General features: G+C 47.9%; 2 protein-coding genes and 1 long non-coding RNA gene across 3 annotated transcripts; 1 reads left to right on the top strand and 2 right to left on the bottom strand.

Moving 5' to 3' along the window:
- Positions 1 to 5,010: 5,010 nt before the first annotated feature.
- Positions 5,011 to 5,733, bottom strand: LOC147983654 (BTB/POZ and MATH domain-containing protein 3-like). Its single transcript, XM_087540815.1, has one exon. The coding sequence runs from the start codon at positions 5,731 to 5,733 to the stop codon at positions 5,011 to 5,013; it is 723 nt and encodes a 240-aa protein (XP_087396941.1).
- A 1,376-nt stretch (positions 5,734 to 7,109) lies between these two features.
- LOC147983653 (uncharacterized) lies at positions 7,110 to 7,578 on the top strand. Its single transcript, XR_015614998.1, has 3 exons — positions 7,110 to 7,200; positions 7,302 to 7,342; positions 7,484 to 7,578. It is a non-coding gene; the product is annotated as an uncharacterized LOC147983653 (long non-coding RNA).
- Positions 7,579 to 18,223: 10,645 nt separating this feature from the next.
- On the bottom strand, positions 18,224 to 18,829 carry LOC147983652 (BTB/POZ and MATH domain-containing protein 2-like). Its single transcript, XM_087540814.1, has one exon. The coding sequence runs from the start codon at positions 18,827 to 18,829 to the stop codon at positions 18,224 to 18,226; it is 606 nt and encodes a 201-aa protein (XP_087396940.1).
- Positions 18,830 to 19,407: the final 578 nt, after the last annotated feature.

Here is a 19,407-nt window from a genome sequence, read left to right as displayed (position 1 = left end):
CTATTGCGACAAGCGCATCTATCCACAGATGGAACTGCAGAAACCTAGCAAACGCCTTCCCAGGGCCGGGGGGCTCGCGTCCTCTTCCTCTTTGGCGGAGAGCTGCTTGATGACGGTGACCTTGCACCGGACGGCGAAGCAGTCGTCCTTGAGGAACCTGGAGCCCTCCAGGTCCTCCTTGCTGATGAACTGCGGGATGCCCCACATGTGGCTGGAGGAAAAGGCCGAGGCGCTCAAGCGTTGGCAGTGCGACGGCCACTTCACCAGCATCCCTTGGTGGTGCACCAGGGCGAATTCGCACTCGGCGTGGACGACGCTCTCAGCGGCGCCGGCGGCATTGCCGGTGGCGGGGTCGCGCCTGAGGAACAGCGAGACGAAGCCGGCGTCCTCCGGGCGCTCCCCGTCGAGGTAGCAACGGATCCTCCAGGTGTGGCCCGCTGCCTTGAACGCGTTGGACTCCACGTAGCTGCCGTTGCCGCAGTGCATGGTCTCGAGTCGCGAGTAGCTCTGGATCCTGAGCGTGTGGTGCCCGGTGCCGACCGCCGTGGCGACGACGGTGGACACGGAGGACTCCTCAGGTTCATCAGAGGACATGGGCGCGTAGTAGGGCGGACACGACGTCATCTCTCCGGCTAGATTGATGATGGAGACGCACTCGACGGCGGCGAATGTATCTTCTGTGCGATCGGTGCGAGGAGGCTCTGGGTTTGGAAGATTTATATATGCGCTGAGACTTCTGGGGTATGATCGACCCTGCCTCTAGGTAGAATCGGAACCGGGTTGTATGTATGGCTCCGCCTCTGGGTAGAATTGGATATATAGACTCCAATTGCTACATCGTGGGTCGCGGCCCCTACTCAGTCACGGCTAAGGATGGCAATGGGTCGGGTTTGGATCGGGTTGAACAATATCAAATCCGTATCCATATCCATGAAGACAATCTTTGCCCGCCCATGACAATATCCGTGGGTGAAAACTTGTATCCATGTCCAAACCCGATGGATATTCATACCCACTGGATATTCATTGGGTCCTCTCAAGACATATAAATAAGAAATAACACAATGTTAACAAAAGCTCTTCCATTTTTCACCTCGTGGCAGGCTTGGCTTTACTTATGGTAAATCAACGTTCACTAACAACCTAAGGTCATTTAGTATTTTTCTAACAGATGAGAATGACGAGTCATTAACAAGGAAATAAATGTCAACTAATAAAAGTTATGATGAGGATTGTGTAATTTCTTTTGCATGTTTTAGATAACAAAGTGTAAATTTGCAATCGGACATGTGACTGTGGGGTAGGGATAGCAGATTTTTGCCCATTAAGTCTTACTATTGGGCCGGGTTTGGGTATACCCACGGGTATAAGATTATATCCATGGCCTACCCACAAGCAATCGGATCGGGTTTGGGCGACGACCATGGACACAAAAGCATATCCAAACCCTATCCATTCGGGTCGGGTATCCATGGATATCCATGTCCATGGTTAAAATTGTCATCCTTAGTCACGGCCCCAAAACGGACATAATAATATTTGTCTGCTGACACGTCCGGCTATTCAACACTTCTGCTTTTTTTGTTGTTGAGACATTTCAACACTTCTGTCTGACACGTCCGGCTATTCAACACTTACAGTAAACATCCATCTACAATAAAAATATATTCAAACATAATTCATGCAAACACGACAAAAGTCTGATATATTTCACACAAATCAGACGATATTTCGTCCTTTCAATTATAAAACCTAAAAGAGGCTAAATTAACGTGTAGCGGACGGTGGCCTTGTACGTCTGGCTGGGATGGCCGGTGGCACCTCCGTCGTCGGCCGTGTCGTCGTTGTTGTCATCGGAGTGGTCCCAGCCGCTGCGAGACGCTCGTGGAGGAGCCGCTTTGCTACGTTTTGCACCATGCGGAGGGCTGCCTCGGCCAACGCCGACTCTGGCTAGGGAGCCATGCCCTTGCCCCTGCCGGTGTCAGCAGAGGTGTCGTTGAGCGACAACTCCAAGAAGAATTAGTAACGCATTGCGATCAAACGCAATAACATGCGTGATAGGGCCGTCTTCTCGTGCTAGCCACTTGGCTTAGGAATAGTTTATCCGGCTCGAGTTGCGATTGGTCCTTCGGCTGTTGTGTAGTGCGTGTTTTGATTGGTTGTTCCGATTCGTTGTCGCTAGATCCACGCTAGAGAAGGAAACAATTCGTTGGTGTCCAGATAACACCTCCCCTGCCTTCCCTTCCACACGAAGCAAACCTCATCTCTTCTATTTTGCCTCTATCATGCAACCATCGCCGCTTCCGCATACGCATCGATGTCTCGCGTTTCTGCGCCGCCGCCTCTACCTCCGCTACTTCTCCGGCATATTCTCCTCCTCGTTCCCCTCTCCCAGCCGAGCTCCAACCCTGCATCGTCCATTCTTCTTCTCCTCTGAAGGAGCATGTGGCTTGCAGCTGCCACCGGAAGGAAGTTGGGTGGAGGAGATCCGGTGCCAACGGGGCACGCATGCCATGATTATAAGTGTATAACCCTAGCGCCCATTCCCATTTTGGGTGGAACAGATGTACTAAGAGCCGCCAGAGTCACCATCACTGTCTAGGGACGGTCAGCGGGGGATGCTGGTGTTGGGTCAGCACGGGGAAGGCGCCGCTGATGAGGATGTGGTGGAGGACGAGGTCGAGCTAGGTCGGTGAAGGGTGCGATGGCTGGCTCGCTGGCCAAGCGGCCACCTCTCTCGTTCTCGTCTTTGATGCCGTGAAGAAGATGGATGCTGAAATGGACACATGCTGCATGAGCAGCAGAGGTGTCGTCAGTCGATCTGTTTGTGCATGCCCTTGGGTCGCATGCACGCCTCATGTACAACTCACCGCTCGTCTCTCCTCTCTGTTATGGATCCAACATGAAGATAAATTGTTGGGGCAGTAGGTAATGTCAGGATTTTGATTGTTGTTGCTTCTGCTTACCTTCCTGATCATGGTTGTTGGTGTATGGCATTCACTCTTTATCAGCTATAGACTGGATATTTTAGGATATTGCGAGGCAGAGCACTTATAAAGTGACATGCGATTTTGTTGATGCCGCGGTAAAAGGAGCAGTCGGTGTCATCAATAGGCCTCCAATCAATCCAACTGATCCAGAATGTTTTCATCTGAGTAAAACTCAAATCTCACACTGTTTACGAAATAACTCCCACATGAGTTTACTGATTTTAAGTCAGATGCTTGATATCATGGCATAATGTGGTATTTGTTAGAATGAATTCGAGGCATACCGTCAATCGTCCGAGGACCAAGCAATCACACGAGCACGACACTGAGATTTGTTAACGAGGTTCATCGATATGGCTACATCCCCGGGGCCTGACTATGGGCGCTCCTCCCCATGACACCGCTACAATACCGCACCCGGTCGCCCTGGACGCCGGCACATGCCGCCGGCTTCCCCTGCGTTCCGGTGCTATTATGTTGGCATAGGTTACATCGTGTGTCTATCCTCGCTGTATAAGAGAGGCCTAGGATACAAGTGTCCTATTAGGACACGACTCCATATCCTATCTAAACACAATACAACTCAGAGTCCAACTGTAACCTACCTTGTACACTATATTCGACACAACTCCAACAGTATTGAAGGAATAAGGGTGGCATGTCTGTGACAAGGGTATATGTGTGTATAGCTACAACGCTTCTTAATTATGATTGGAGAATCTGAAGCTCTCGGCACTTTCTTTGAACTTTGAAGTTAACCAATAACAATCATGAGATCCTTGTTGTGTCAAGGTTTTCTGTCCCCTCCCTCGCAAAAAGGGTTGCTATCTCCTCAACTAATTCATGCTCCAATCATTCCCTCCAATCGATGCCAGACCAAAAGAGAACCCAACTCAGTTTCTTTAGATACAGGTTCATCTTGTGTATCATGGAGAAGCTTCAACAGTAAAGAGAACAGAGCTATTATCTCAACAACAGAAGATAGAGAATTTAAACCATTAGCATTTTCATGCATATAATTTAATCTATTTTTTAGCTGCGCTAATTTAATAATAGTACAATTTATATTACTGCTTCGGAGATATATGCGATACTTCTTTTAGCAATCAAAACAATTCACCAACATGTATATTGTATGCATTAATTGGATTAATAAATGACAAATGCAGGATTTATTGAAGTCAAGTTACTAAATATTCATGATGATATCTTATTCCCTGAACTTCTTATCCAGCATCAACTGAGAGTCGAATACTTAAGTGGTTGAGGAAAGCTTGAGATACAATTGTGGCAAACATCTCCATTGATGCTACAAAGCATCTCGATGATTTTGAAGTGAGTTTGCATGTTAATTACATTACATTTTGTACCATGCCCTATTGATCTAAACGTTACTTAGTTTTCTGAATTTCATGTAAACTATGATTTCCTGCTGTGTTTCTTCCTTCTTCTTTGTGCTGCTATTGGAGGGATATCCTGCTTTGCTCGGGTAGTTGGCCCGACTGCGGCGCCATACCGGATCCTAGTTCTCTTCTAACTGGAAGGGGCACATACAACGATACTCAAAGGCACAGATGGCGAAGGCTGGTGCAGACGTGCTGGACCCATATGTGTGTTCTTGTCTTTTCGACGCAGGAGCGAAGAAAAAGGGGAGCAGCGTGGCGACAATTATACCATGGTTGAAGTTTATTACCTGCTTAGGTCTGATAGCAGATGCTTGTGTTGCAGGGGTCTTCTCGCAAGGTTTAGGGATGATGACACAGAGCTTCGGAGATCTTCGTGTTTTACTCGTTGTTTTAGGATGCTCTTTGTTATTCGGTTATTTATGCATGGGTTAGGGTGTGCTTGTATGGATCAAAAACTTTGTATTAATTTATGACTTGAATACAAGCATACTTCCTAACAAAAAAGATACTGGTACACATGAAACGAGAAGAAGAAATAGTAAACGCGTAACAATTTTCTTCGAACATGCAAGAGCCAAAAGTATTGCGACAAGCCCATCTATCCACGGATGGAACTAGAGAGAAGCCAAGCAAACGCCGTTCCCAGGGCCAGGGGGCCTCGCGTCCTCTTCCTTGATGGTCCACTCCTGGACCACGGTGACCTTGCACCGGACGGCGAAGCAGTCGTGCTTGAGGAACCTGGAGCCCTCAAGGTCCTTCTTGCTGACGAACCGCGGGAAGCCCCACATGTTGTTCGAGTGAAAGGCGGAGGCGCACCCGCGCACGCGGCGTGACGGCCACTTTACCAGCGTGCCTCGGTGATGCACCAGGGCGAACTCGTACTCGGCGTGGACGACGCTCTCAGCGGTGGCGGCATCGACGGGGGCGTTGCCGGTGGCGGGGGCGTCGCGGGTGGTGGCATTGGCGGCGAGGGCGTTGCCGGTGGCGGGGGCGTCGCGGGTGGTGGCATCGGCGGCGAGGGCGTTGCCGGTGGTGGCATCGGCGGCGGGGGCGTTGTTGGTGGAGGCAAGCTTGAAGAACAGCGAGACGAAGCCGGCGTCCTCGGGGCGCGCCCCGTCGAGGTAGCAACGGAACATCCAGGTGTGGCCTGCTGCCTTGAACGCGCTAGACTCCACGTAGGTGCCGTTGCCGCCGTGCATGGTCTTGAGTCGCGAGTAGCCCTGGACCCTGAGCGTGTGGTGCCCGGTGCCGACAGCCGTGGCGACGACGGTGGACACGGAAGACTCCTCAGGTTCATCAGAGGACACGGGCGCGTAGTATGGCGGACACGACGGCATCTCTCCGGCTAGATTGATCATGGGAACGCACTCGACGGCGGCGAACGTATCTTACGATCGATGCGACGAGACTCTGGGTTTGGAAGATTTATATATGCACGTGCTGAAACTTCTGGGGTATGACCCTGCCTCTAGTAGAATCGGAACCGGGTTGTATAATATAGGTATGATTCTGCCTCTACCTAGGTAGAATTCGAGTAGGTCGAACAATTCTATATCTATCCTTATATAATCTCTTTCTAATAATAAAGTACGGATTGACTCCATGGGTTTATCATTAGGGTCCGTGTTTTCTCCAACACAAAGCTATGGAGTGTCCTCAATGGAGGGCCTGTAATAAGAAGGAAGGATCCTCGACCGGAATCTGCCCCAGGCAGGACTCAAGATGGCAACGGGGACGAAACCCATCGGGTTTTGTCTTCCCAAACCCATCCCCACGAGAAAATCATAAACCCGTCCCCGTCCCTATCACCGTGTGAGGGGCTAGTTTTCTGCCCATCCCCGAAACCCGACCCATCGGGTTTCGGAGAACCCACGATAAAATCAAAATATTTAAACAAACATAGTGGCGACAAAGAATAACATTTCAGCAGCAAAACAAGCACATTTCAGCAGCATAACTTGAGTAAATTTCAACAAAAAACAATAGTAAATGGTTCAACAGCTATATAAGTTCTGATATAGAACTTATAGTTCACAAATCACTTTAAAGTTGAAATCATCATGGCATCTTTCACATCTCCAAGCCTCCAAACGACTATCTTCAAATCTTCCAATGCCAAATCAAAGTGCCAAGTCCTAGGGAAGATCAAAATTCGCTCAAGCTAAAGTTAAACATGAGAAAAATATGCAGATTAGTATATGAAATTTGCAAGTACCTGTACTTCACCTGCATTCCCTCTTGAATGTCTTGAAGACAACTCCAAAAGCTTTGTCCTTATTCATTGTCAGCATCTATGAGAATCAAATAAGTAGTAATGAACATCTTATGAAACATTGCAGCAAGATAATGATAAACTTTATGATGATATGTAAAGAAAGACACACATTTATATTTGTTTCTTATCCAATCTTGTGAACACATCAAGGCCTCTAAGATTTCGGGGGTAAGATGACTATGGTGGTAAAAAAATAATGTAATTTCATGGGTATTGCCGGGTTTCGGGTTCGGGGACTACCGAAACGGGTGTAAACCCACGAAACGTGTCGGGTTGTATAATATGCCCAACAACAGCCCCGCGGGGATGAAAAGATGCCCATCCCCGTCCCCTAATAGGGTAAAACCCACGGGGACGCGGGTTTCGGGGCCCCATTGCCATCTTGAGGCAGGACCTCAATGGCGACCTGCAGGCCCGGCCTCTCTCTCTCTCTCTCTCCCTCTCTTTGCGACCTCAAGAAGCTACGGTGGCTCATCCTCGAGGCCAAGCTTGTGCAATTCCGACGACTCCAGGCCTAATTTGTTTCCTGGTCAGTCCCCTTTCCCCCGAGTTTTTTCTTGTTCCTCCAATGGACCTGTCGATAAATGCAGAATTGTGACCAGCGCTTCTCCCCCCTTTGTCTTATTGCAGCTCTATCTGGTCCAAGTGATGCGCCAAGGGGATTTGCACCAGTAAGTTAGTTAGTTCCCTTGAGAATTTCACATGGATTCGGCTATTGATTCACATGGTGTTTGACTGCTTGTTTCATCCAGAATTCACACTATCTTGCATAAATTCAGTTCTAATTTTGTACGTAATTATTCACGTTTCAGGCTTTCAGGATTGTTCAGTTTCATGCTAAGAAAAAAAATAGGGTTGAGGGGAACCACTTCTTTGGCGTGTTGTTCCAGTAGTTCATGATGATGAGGTCCGACTCCATAATATACTAGCATTTTATTTAAATGCCAATGGGTGCACCAACATTTAAGCAAGCAGTTTTTATGCATTTTTCTTTTTAGCACATAGTGAGCAAATTGTTCTGACTGTGCAATTTGATAGAGTCCATGCCAGCGCAACTCTTGCAATTCTCTGAACTCTTTCTGAATTATACTGCAAGATTCGGTTATAGTGTGGCCTTCAAATCAGAGCTACAATATTGCCTTTGTAGCTGCATGGTGGGTATCAGTTTTTGTTATCACTGATCTTCCCAAACTGAAGCTTAGAGAGATCAAAATGTTACATGCTGTAGGACCAGGAGTGAACTAAACTCGTCCGACAGTGTTCTACGGTTCGCCGCAACTTCGTAGGCCGGTTTTCCACCTGAGGTATGTAGACAAGGAGGATTGAAATCATGGTATTTGGTTCTCTGCAATCTATAGTAATATGTCTTTGGTCTTATTTTCCTACTGCTGGTTGTGTTTGTGGTACATAACACTCTGATGTTGAAAGGGTGGATCAGGTCATGGAGTACCTATGCCCCCATCGAGTAGCTTATGCATCCTATATTTAGCTTTTCAAGATTATTAGATGTTTTATGTCAAGATGAATACATGGATAGTCCGCTATTTGCAGTATTGTTATAATTGCTCCCTGCTTCCGATAAAATGATTTCTTTTGTTCATTAGAGTTACAGTATTACAATGCAATGGTTGTTATAATATGGGGAACTGGTTAATTATAAGAGAGTGTCACATATGAGGATGAAAGCATGGATCAGCTCCTGTAGTAGTTATCTTTGATTTACGACAGAGTTTACTTATGGTTATAGAATGAAACTTTGTATTATTTTGCCATCCTATTTCCTTTTTGAAAATAGCTACAGCAACTGTCAGTTTAAATTGATGCGAGCAAGTAAATAACACAATTTTCTTAATAACTTTTGTCGCACATACTGTAACTGTAAGCCGCTATTCAGGATCAAGGTAACTCTCTATGTAATTCCAAAGCAGAGGTTTATAAGGTAACTCTCTATGAAACAGATGTTTTGTGAACGAGCAGATTTGATGTTTGATTTGCATAAACATGGGAAATTCGTAGTTATTTACTATTCAAATTTGAAGCTAATATGGTATTTGATTCATGCATAGGGCTGAAGGTTTTACTCCAAGTCGTGTTATACTAGAGTTAGCGCCTAAAAAAATGTTAGTGTATCTCCCGGGGGAGGAGGTGGGAGAGATGTAGCAGGTAGAATATGGACCGTGGATAAGAAAGAGGAAGGGATAAAGTGTCAATCGGCAATGAAAACTTTAGTATTTGTGATGTAAATTTGAATGCTAAAGTTTGAATTTTTTCCTTGGTCTTAGTTTCTTTCTTTCAAATGCAAGTGGATTAATCTGCATAAAATTTAATACTATGTTGTATTCAACTTTATTTGGATTTGCCTTCCACTCATAGGTTGGAGTCTAGAGTTTACGCATACCGTTGCATGAGTATTGTTGCATCATGGTCAATTCTCTTGGACAGATAGCTGAGGCCATTGCATAATTTCAGAGGTACTTATAAATATAAAATGGCTTTCTTTAGCAAAAATGCAAAAGTTACTATGTTTATTTTGATAACCTTGACAATGTCAAGTACATAGAATTGGAATGGAGCCGAGCAACCCTGGTTCATTGTAACTGGTGTTTGCTTCACATCAAATCATTGAAGGAGTATGATGCTGCTTTGGAAGGAGGCTTTTCTCAATCGGTGCTGCTTTCGGGGCGAGGCTGGGCCACATCCACACTATTGTCGCTCGCCTACCTGGGCCTGGGACGTGTTATTGAAGCCTTCACCATGCTACAGAGGACAGTCATGAAGCTCAGGTTTTTATGCTCTAACTATGTATTGAAAGTGTCAAGGCAAGGTCAACCTAATGATATGTTCGTGGAGTCATAATTTTTTTGTTTCTTTCTATTAGTGTTAGAAGACAAGTTGGCTTCGTATATTGGTGAAATCTCAACCCATGTTCTTCAGTTGGCTTCATATATTGGTGAAATATCAACCCATGTTTTTCAGTTTGCATTAAGTGCAGACAACCTACTGTTGTTTATTTACCTTGCCTTGAGTACAGATTCTACTTTGGCTGCAGGATGTTGACACTTCGCTTGCTTCTGATAAGAATGCTTGGAAAGTTATAATGAAAAATGGAAAACTTGTGTAGTTTTACAAGACAAGTAAGCGCCTATGACTTGCAGTCATCTCCTTTCCTATCCAACACAACGCAAGTGCGCACGACAGCTAGCACAACAAACACCCACCAAGCAAGCACACGTACACAACAGTAGCATGTAGCAAGCTATCACACACGCGCCTGACACAACAGCCGACTCGGGACTGGACGACCACGGCGTGCGTGGGTTGAGGCCTCACCGAAGGAGCGGCGCTTGCGGTGTCTGCATGTTCGGCCTCGCTACACTCCAGAATAGTCACATCACGGCGCGCTGCAGTAGGGCAACGATTCTGCTAGAGGTAAATAGGGGTTTGGGGTGCTATTGTCCAAGATTGTGCTACCAAGGATTGTGGATCTTAACTAATTAGACTATTCATTTGTAATTTTAATCTATAAAAAGAAAGTAAGGTTGTATTGTATTTAGCACTCTTGTGATAAGAATGCTTTTTTTGTTGTTCTTATTAAAACATTGGCGTGCAGCAGCCATAGACAATGTGATTACCATATGCTTTAGTTCAAAATTTATGCTGTTGTACATTGTCATCACTTACAGAGGTACGATGCATATAATTTATTTGCAAGTTTCATAAAAAAAACTGTTGTTGTTGATATATCTATATGCATGTCAATACCTCCAAGCTATAGCTACCCTTGTGAGGAGGTGTAACCAAAGTTGTCAAAACCCGGAACCGAATTGATCGGTTGAGTTAGAACCGAATGCCCATGCCTATCTGTATATAACACTTCGGTTCATGTGTCTCCATCCAGACCTCACGACCCGCGCATGGTCAGTTGTGGCCGTTGCCACTGCATGTCTCTGACATGGACTTGCTCTGGTCCGGCTCCACCATGCTGGATGTCGTGAAGGCTGTAGTCCAGGAGTTGGGGACGGGCCCCTATTTCAACTTTAGCATGGCTCTCCATTAGCAATATATTCGAAGTGCCAAGGTTGCAAAAGCCATATCCATGGCAATGATGTGTTTCTTGTGATTTCAGATGCGTATTTTCTGCCTTATTGCTTTTTCCTATGTATGCGATTGATTGGGTTAGATCTATATAGGGTCTTGATATTGCTATAGAGAAGTTATAATAGTTCTTCACCATGATTTGTATTTGACCATAACAATCGTAAGACAACTATGAATGCTTGACATTTTCTCCTGAACAAATGCGGCTATAAGTTTGTATTTCATCTAAGTGCAGTGCAACCAATTGAAGTTATTTTGGAAGAACATACATCTGATTATCTTTGTTTTACTATAGTCCGTAGTAGAGTTAAGATTGTACATTTTGTGAACTATTCTGTTCCAATACCTCTTTCTATACATTCTATAAGGTTATCTACTATGTACATTTGCTTTCGCCATTATTGTTCATGCCCTACTCTCTGTGCTAAGAAACATAGTTTCATCTTATCCCTTAGATCAGAACAAGTTGGGAATGGCCTTGGGCGTATTGTAATCAGGTGGACACTATTGCCACTATCAACAATCACTAGTAGAAAACAGGGCTTTGGTCCAGGCCGGGTCAGCCCATTAGTCCCGGTTCAGTCTAGAACCGGGACTAATGTGAGCATTGGTCCCGGTTCGTGCGGCTAAGGCATTAGTCCCGGTTCCCTCGGGCCCTTTAGTCCCGGTTTAAGACATGAACCGGGACTAAAGGGTGCGATGACCTTTAGTCCCAGATCGTGCCTCAAACCGGGACTAAAGATTAGACCTTTAGTCCCGGTTTGAGGCACGAACCGGGACTAATGGGGTTGAGACCTTTAGTCCCGGTTCGTGCCACGAACCGGTACTAAAGGTCCCATTTTCAAACTCTACCCCTCCTGGATCGCCTTTTCAGTCTTAAAAAAAAAGAAAATGATGGAAATGTCAAAAAAATAAAAGAAAATAAGTTTCTCATGTGATATGTGGTCTAGTTGTTGGGAAAATTTGCAAATGTGAATTTTGACTTTATTTGCAAAATCTCTCTGAAATTTGTAAAAATGGGCATAACTTTTGCATACTAACTCGGATGAAAAAGTTTTTTATATGAAAAATCATCTACCCGAAAAGTTACATCCAAGTTTAACCGGGGAAACCCCGTTAAACATTTTCAAAATCGTCAAAAACCGATTAGAAAAAAAGTTACGGGGCTTTTAAGATCTAGAGTGAAAAAAATCGAAACAAATTCAAACAGTGGGCAAACTGTGGTCAAACAATGGTCAAACTAATTATTCTAGAATATTAGTATTACTAAATAATGTCTTTTCTCGTCGCAGCAGCCTTCTCAAGGTCCGATGCCTTCGCTAGGTTTTCCTTTTCAAGAACCCGGCAACGGTCGGCGGCGGCTTTTAATTCTATGGCCATCTTTGCCATCTTATCTCGGCTCTCGCCATGCGCGGCCTTCTCGGCCTTCAACTCTTCAGCCGCCTTCAAAGCAGCTGCATTACTAAACCTCGCTTGTTCCTTGGCTCAGGCAAGTTCTGCCCGCAAGGCTTCAACAGCGGCAGCTCCATCTGCAGTCACAACATATTAAAGATGCTGGCATCATGCTGCTCTTACTATGTGGCGTTTACTAGATAATGACACTTAACCTGTGCCTCATCAAGCCTTTTGTTAACAAGCTCGATGTCGGCGTCTGCCGCATCCAACTGCCGTTTTAAATGGGCAAACTCTCTAGTTCGGCTAGCCACCGGAGCTTCCATCACCTGCACATAGAGGCAATATGGTTCTTACCTGGGAATATGATCCTCTGTTCGTCGTCGTTTCCGACGACAACCAGAGTCTCAGGGGCTACTATCTACACAGGGCACACCTAGCATGTGCAGGACTATCATACATTATTTTACGTACCTCAAAGCCTGTTAGTAGACTCATAAAAGCTTCATGCAATCCGCTTTCGGCGGACGAGATTCTCTCCATCACCGTATTCATCAGCACATGGTGTTCATCTGAGATGGCCGCTCGCCCCACCAACTCCCTCAGAACATCCGATCGCAGACCAGACGGTGCCGGACTCTTTCGTCCGCTCTCTTCGGGAGCCGGACATTGGGAGCTTCGGGGGTCAATGGGATTATCTTCTGGCCTCACCGGACTCGGAGAGGCCCTCCGCGACGACACTTCGGGGTCGCCCGCTTCCGGAGCGGAGGAGTCTGGAGGAGGCTTTTCGCTCTCCATCATCTCTGGAAGAAGATCCCACGAAGACGAGCTCATTTGAGAGGGGCTAAGGCCCGAACTGCAAAGATATATGCGGTGGTTATTTTCTCAGAAGAAAAAGATGGCATACCTGTACTATTAAAGTATTTCGGGTCACTTACGACTCGCTGGAGAATTGATCCCCCTGCGAACTTTGTGCGGAAAAAGCACTCCCCTAGGTAGGACCCTCCGTGGGAGACTTCTTCTCCCGTTTGGAAGCTTCGGCTTCCGAATCCCCGGGCGCAGTCCTTTTCCTCCCCCGATCGTCTTCCTTCATGGGGACGCTCGCTCGCTCGGTTAGAATGGGCAGCGTTGGGGGCCCGCATCCGCCCGTATTATCCTCCCCGATATCTTCCTTCAAGGGCTCCGGGAAAGGTGCGACCTGGAGCATCTTTTCCAATACCAGATTGTCCAAACCCTCAGGGAGGGGGGCCGAACACCGAATCAACTTCGCCTTTGTTAGCCAGTCCTGGTCAAAAAGCGAACTCTCAGAAATAACTTCGTAACAAATGAGAGATAGTATGTTCGGCCGGAAGATTCCTTACCTGTTCGGCGGCGCGGTTACTGCTCAGGCCCACGTCCTTGGTGATTTCCGGACACTCTACCTGAGGTCCGAAGAATGACTTGTACATCTCCTCGTGCGTCAGGCCGAGGAAATTTTGAATGACACGCGGTCCCTCGGGATTGAACTCCCACAAGCGAAGGGGACGGCGTTTGCAAGGCTGGACTTGACGAACCAGCATAACTTGTATTACCGCAACCAAACTAAAATCTCCATTGAAGAAATCTCGAATGCGGCTTTGCAGTATAGGCACGTCCTTGGCTGGACCCCAGCTCAGACCTCTGCTGATCCATGACATCAGTTGTGCTGGAGGGCCCGAGCGGAAAACAGGGGCGGCCGCCCATTTGGCACTTCTAGGAGCCGTGATGTAGAACCACTCCTGTTGCCACAATTCAGACACCTCTGGAATGGAACCTTTGGGCCATGAGCTCCCGTCATCTTGCATATTGAGGCACCTCCACACGCTGCATGTTGCCCCTCGATCATCTTCGGCTTTACTTTAAAGGTCTTGAGCCACATGCCAAAGTGAGGGGTAACCCGGAGGAAGGCCTCACACACGACAATAAATGTCGTAATATGAAGAAAGGAGTCCGGAGCTAGATCATGGAAATCTAGCCCGTAATAAAACATCAAACCCCTGACGAAAGGATCCAGAGCAAGGCCTAGACCTCGGATGAAGTGGGGGCCGAACACGATGTTCTCGTTGGGTTCGGGGGAGGGGACGGCCTGCCCTCGGGCAGGCAGCCGATGCAAAACCTCGGCGGTCAGATATCTGGCCTCCCTCAACTTTTTGATGTCTTCTTCCGTGACGGAGGAAGGCACCCATCGGCCTTGAAGGCTAGATCCGGACATGATTGAAGGTACGGAGCACCTGACCTGAACTTTGGGTGTTTGAGCTTGAGGTGGGGGAAGGATTCGATTGAGCATGGGACGGAAAAAATAAAAGGCTTGTCCCTTTATAAAGAGGGTGAATATCAAGCGTCCTCTCCGTGGCCGTTTGGACTTGCCTATAGTCTAGGAGTCCTAGAAGCGGTTGGGTTACCCACGCCCGTATTGATGAGAATCCCGGAATAAGGGGATACGATCTCTGCTTTAACAAGACGTGCCAAGGAAACCGCCTCGCATGACACGCTGAGGTGGGACAATAAAACGATTCGAATAAAGGCTTGGCCATGGTGCGTCACACTACGGAATACGTCAGCAGATTAGATTTGTGTAAAAATTATTCTCTCTATGACAATATGTGGAAACTTATTTTGCAGAGCCGGACACTATCTTTGTGTTCAAAATCTTCTATGAAGTACTTGGAGGAGGAACCCGCCTTGCAATGCCGAAGACAATCTGCGCGCCGGACTCCTGGTTCAGGGGCTACTGAGGGAGTCCTGGATTAGGGGGTGTCCGGATGGCCGGACTATACCTTCAGCCGGACTCCTGGACTATGAAGATACAAGATTGAAGACTTCGTCCCGTGTCCGGAAGGGACTTTCCTTGGCGTGGAAGGCAAGCTTGTCGATACAGATATGTAGATCTCCTACCATTGTAACCGACTTTGTGTAACCCTAACCCTCTCCGGTGTCTATATAAACCGGAGGGTTTAGGTCCGTAGGCTAGCTTCTAGGGTTTAGCCTCTCCGATCTCGTGGTAGATCTACTCTTGTACTACCCATATCATCAATATTAATCAAGCAGGACGTAGGGTTTTACCTCCATCAAGAGGGCTCGAACCTGGGTAAAACTTCGTGTCCCTTGCCTCCTGTTACCATCCGGCCTAGACACACAGTTCGGGACCCCCTACCCGAGATCCACTGGTTTTGACACCGACACTCTCCCTCTCTCCTTGCTGGATCAAGGCATGGGAGACGTCACCGGGCTGCACGTGTGTTGAATGCGGAGGCGCCGTTGTTCGGCGCTTAGATCGGAATCGACCGCGATCTGAATCGCCACGAGTACGACTACCTCATCTGCGTTCTTGCAATGCTTCCGCTTAGCGATCTACAAGGGTATGTAGATGCACTCCCCTTCCCCTCGTTGCTAGATTACTCCATAGATTGATCTTGGTGATGTGTAGAAAATTTTAAATTTCTGCTACGATCCCCAACAAGTACTCCATGAGTACAAAACTTGCCATGCTTGATTTAGAAAATGGAGTTTACCAGTACAAACTCTTACTCTCGATCTCTGAAACCGGGCCGCAGCGAGCGGGGCCGAAGTAGATTTTGATTTGCGTAATGCTCAACTATGTTTTGATCTACACTCTCGATCTCTGAAATACGCAAGGCCGCAGTGAGAACGTAGCTCACTTCAACTAAACTAAACTAAACTTATTTAGCTACTGAAGAAATAAGCAGCGACTGAAGCAACTGAACTGCACTTATTTAACTACTCAAAATACCCCAGACACGTCAATGTAATAAGGAGGAGTAGCAAGCAGTGACTGAAACTGCAGATACGTCGAGGTTAACATTGACAAACTACTTGTACAGTATTGCAAGAATATGAGCTTCTGTATTTGAATGTGCAAATACTGAATCAAAGAACTACTCCTACTCGTTGTTCAATGGCTACTCCACATAGGAAAATCTGCTTTCTCACAAGTCCATAGCAGAGCACCAATGGGTGCAACTTGATAAGTAAACATACCACAGTCGCAATGTAACAAAAACAAAATAGACGCCCTGGCTAAATCAAACAAGTACTCCATGCCAACGGATTTTTGGGAAACAAGGAAGGACTTGTTGCCTGATTAGTCCCACCTCGCTCACGATTTTGATTTGTTTCTGAATCTGACTATTGCAAGAACTACTCTACTGAATCAGAGTTGCAGACTGAGTGACGGGCTCACCGAGGTACTCCTGCCACAACGGTTGTAGGCGCTCTCCTGCTGCAGTTGTCGTAGGAGTCGCCGTTGAGCTCGGCGTCGCCCTCCTACTCCAGCTGCTTGCCCCGCCACTGGCTCCAGCTGCTCATCCCGCCAACAACTGCTCCAGCTGCTCGTCCCATCGCCGCCGCCAGTTAGCTGGTCCTCCACCGCATCCGTACCCGTCGACTGGGTCGAGAGGGAACTCCATCTCCCACCGCTGCTCTGGCCCCGCTCCAGGCCTGCCGCTCCGCTGCTCCGGCGCTTCTCCAGATCCGCCGCTCGGCCGCGGCTCCACGTCCACGCCTCCGTTGCCCAAATCCCGCTCTGGCGCCGCTACACATCCACACATCCGTCGCCTAGAAGCTTGTCACCGGCACAAAAAGATTCACTTTTTTGTTGACCTTCGGGGTATGAGTGGAGGCGGGGTGGTGGGGAGAAAGGGGTGATGGAACAGGCCGGCGACGGGGAGAGGGAGAGGCCGGCGACGAGGAGAGGAAGAGGGCGGCGACGAGGAGAGGGAGAGGCCGGCGACAGAGGGGAGAGGGATTGGGAGAGCAGCGACGGGGAGGATTGGGAAAGCGGCGAGCGAGCAAGCTAGTGGGAGCGAGTGGGAGGGCAAAATAGGAAAGTGAAAAAAATATATAACGTGACGGAATTTGCACTGGGGTTGCCCAACGACAATTATTTCGGAACAGAGGGAGTATATTTAAGGTGCTTTGTACTTTTGATAATATCTTTTGGGAAATGATTGAGATCACCCAACGGATGATCACGCGTGCGTCCGCCGTCTTCGTGACCGTTAGATCAAATTTTAATCAGATGGCTAGAAGCAGCATATTATCTAGACTAGTTTTCGCAACTGAATCGTTGTTGCAATCTCTCCCACCATGACAACTGGTATGTTGCGGGATCTGGATCTAGACCCCCACGAGAGCAGCCACCACTCGTGCTCCTCCCAAGCTCCCCGTCAAACCAACTCCTTCTCGCACTACTTCGACGGCGGCCACCGGCAGCACGCCGACAAGGTCGCGGGCATGGGCGCCGCCGCTGCAGCCCACCTTCACCATGAGCGCCGGCCGCCGCGGTGTGCCTAAACTCATGCTGCACCCCGCCGTCCCGGGGGAGCACCGGCATCCGTGTCCACCGCGAGGAGCTGCATACACCATCGCCCACCATCCCGAGGGAGCACCGGCCTTTATTTCGCTCGACGTGGTCGTTGCTCAGCGAGTTTCTGCAACAAGGTCCCTGTCGCAGAAAAACTGTAATAGACCCTTGCTGCAAAAAATTACAACAAGACCTCTATTACAAAAAAACCACAACAAAACATCCATTACAAAAATAATTTGCAACTTCACATATGTTACAAAAATTTCCGCAACATAACCCATGTTACAGAAAATTTTCGCAACGCGACATGTGTAGCAATGGTGGAAGGTGACCCCGGGCTGCTCAATCACCAGATCAACGACTCGCTAGGCGGCAGATTTTTTAAAAAGATACACCATATAAAAGATGGTACAGAACTTTGTAGGGGTGCCGGATCCGCGCGCCTGGCCACAACAAGAAGGGGTCCTTTTTCTTGTAAACCACTGGTCGGACCAAGTGACTCAGAGGCTGGGTTTGTTTCCTTACTCTATTTAATCTAGATATTTCTGGAAGCCATAATTTAAAGTAAAAGCATACTGTAATATTTTTCTCCGGAACACTGGTACACATGAAACAAGTAATACACTATATATATACATAAACAGGTACAATACTCCAGTAAACGCGTAACAATTTTGTCCCAACATGCAAGAGCCAAAAACTATTGCGACAAGCGCATCTATCCACAGATGGAACTGCAGAAACCTAGCAAACGCCTTCCCAGGGCCGGGGGGCTCGCGTCCTCTTCCTCTTTGGCGGAGAGCTGCTTGATGACGGTGACCTTGCACCGGACGGCGAAGCAGTCGTCCTTGAGGAACCTGGAGCCCTCCAGGTCCTCCTTGCTGATGAACTGCGGGATGCCCCACATGTGGCTGGAGGAAAAGGCCGAGGCGCTCAAGCGTTGGCAGTGCGACGGCCACTTCACCAGCGTCCCTTGGTGGTGCACCAGGGCGGATTCGCACTCGGCGTGGACGACGCTCTCAGCGGCGCCGGCGGCATTGCCGGTGGCGGGGTCGCGCCTGAGGAACAGCGAGACGAAGCCGGCGTCCTCCGGGCGCTCCCCGTCGAGGTAGCAACGGATCCTCCAGGTGTGGCCCGCTGCCTTGAACGCGTTGGACTCCACGTAGCTGCCGTTGCCGCCGTGCATGGTCTCGAGTCGCGAGTAGCCCTGGATCCTGAGCGTGTGGTGCCCGGTGCCGACCGCCGTGGCGACGACGGTGGACACGGAGGACTCCTCAGGTTCATCAGAGGACATGGGCGCGTAGTAGGGCGGACACGACGTCATCTCTCCGGCTAGATTGATGATGGAGACGCACTCGACGGCGGTGAATGTATCTTCTGTGCGATCGGTGCGAGGAGGCTCTGGGTTTGGAAGATTTATATATGCGCTGAGACTTCTGGGGTATGATCGACCCTGCCTCTAGGTAGAATCGGAACCGGGTTGTATGTATGGCTCCGCCTCTGGGTAGAATTGGATATATAGACTCCAATTGCTACATCGTGGGTCGCGGCCCCTACTCAGTCACGGCTAAGGATGGCAATGGGTCGGGTTTGGATCGGGTTGAACAATATCAAATCCATATCCATATCCATGAAGACAATCTTTGCCCGCCCATGAAAATATCCGTGGGTGAAAACTTGTATCCATGTCCAAACCCGATGGATATCCATACCCACTGGATATTCATTGGGTCCTCTCAAGACATATAAATAAGAAATAACACAATGTTAACAATAGCTCTTCCATTCTTCACCTCGTGGCAGGCTTGGCTTTACTTATGGTAAATCAACGTCCACTAGCGACCTAAGATCATTTAGTATTTTTCTAACAGATGAGAATGATGAGTCATTAACAAGGAAATA

This window comes from Triticum urartu, chromosome 2A (genome assembly GCF_056163025.1).
Source record: "Triticum urartu cultivar PI428250 chromosome 2A, HENAU_Tu73, whole genome shotgun sequence".
Taxonomy (NCBI): domain Eukaryota; kingdom Viridiplantae; phylum Streptophyta; class Magnoliopsida; order Poales; family Poaceae; genus Triticum; species Triticum urartu.
This window is presented reverse-complemented; position numbering and strand designations above follow the sequence as displayed.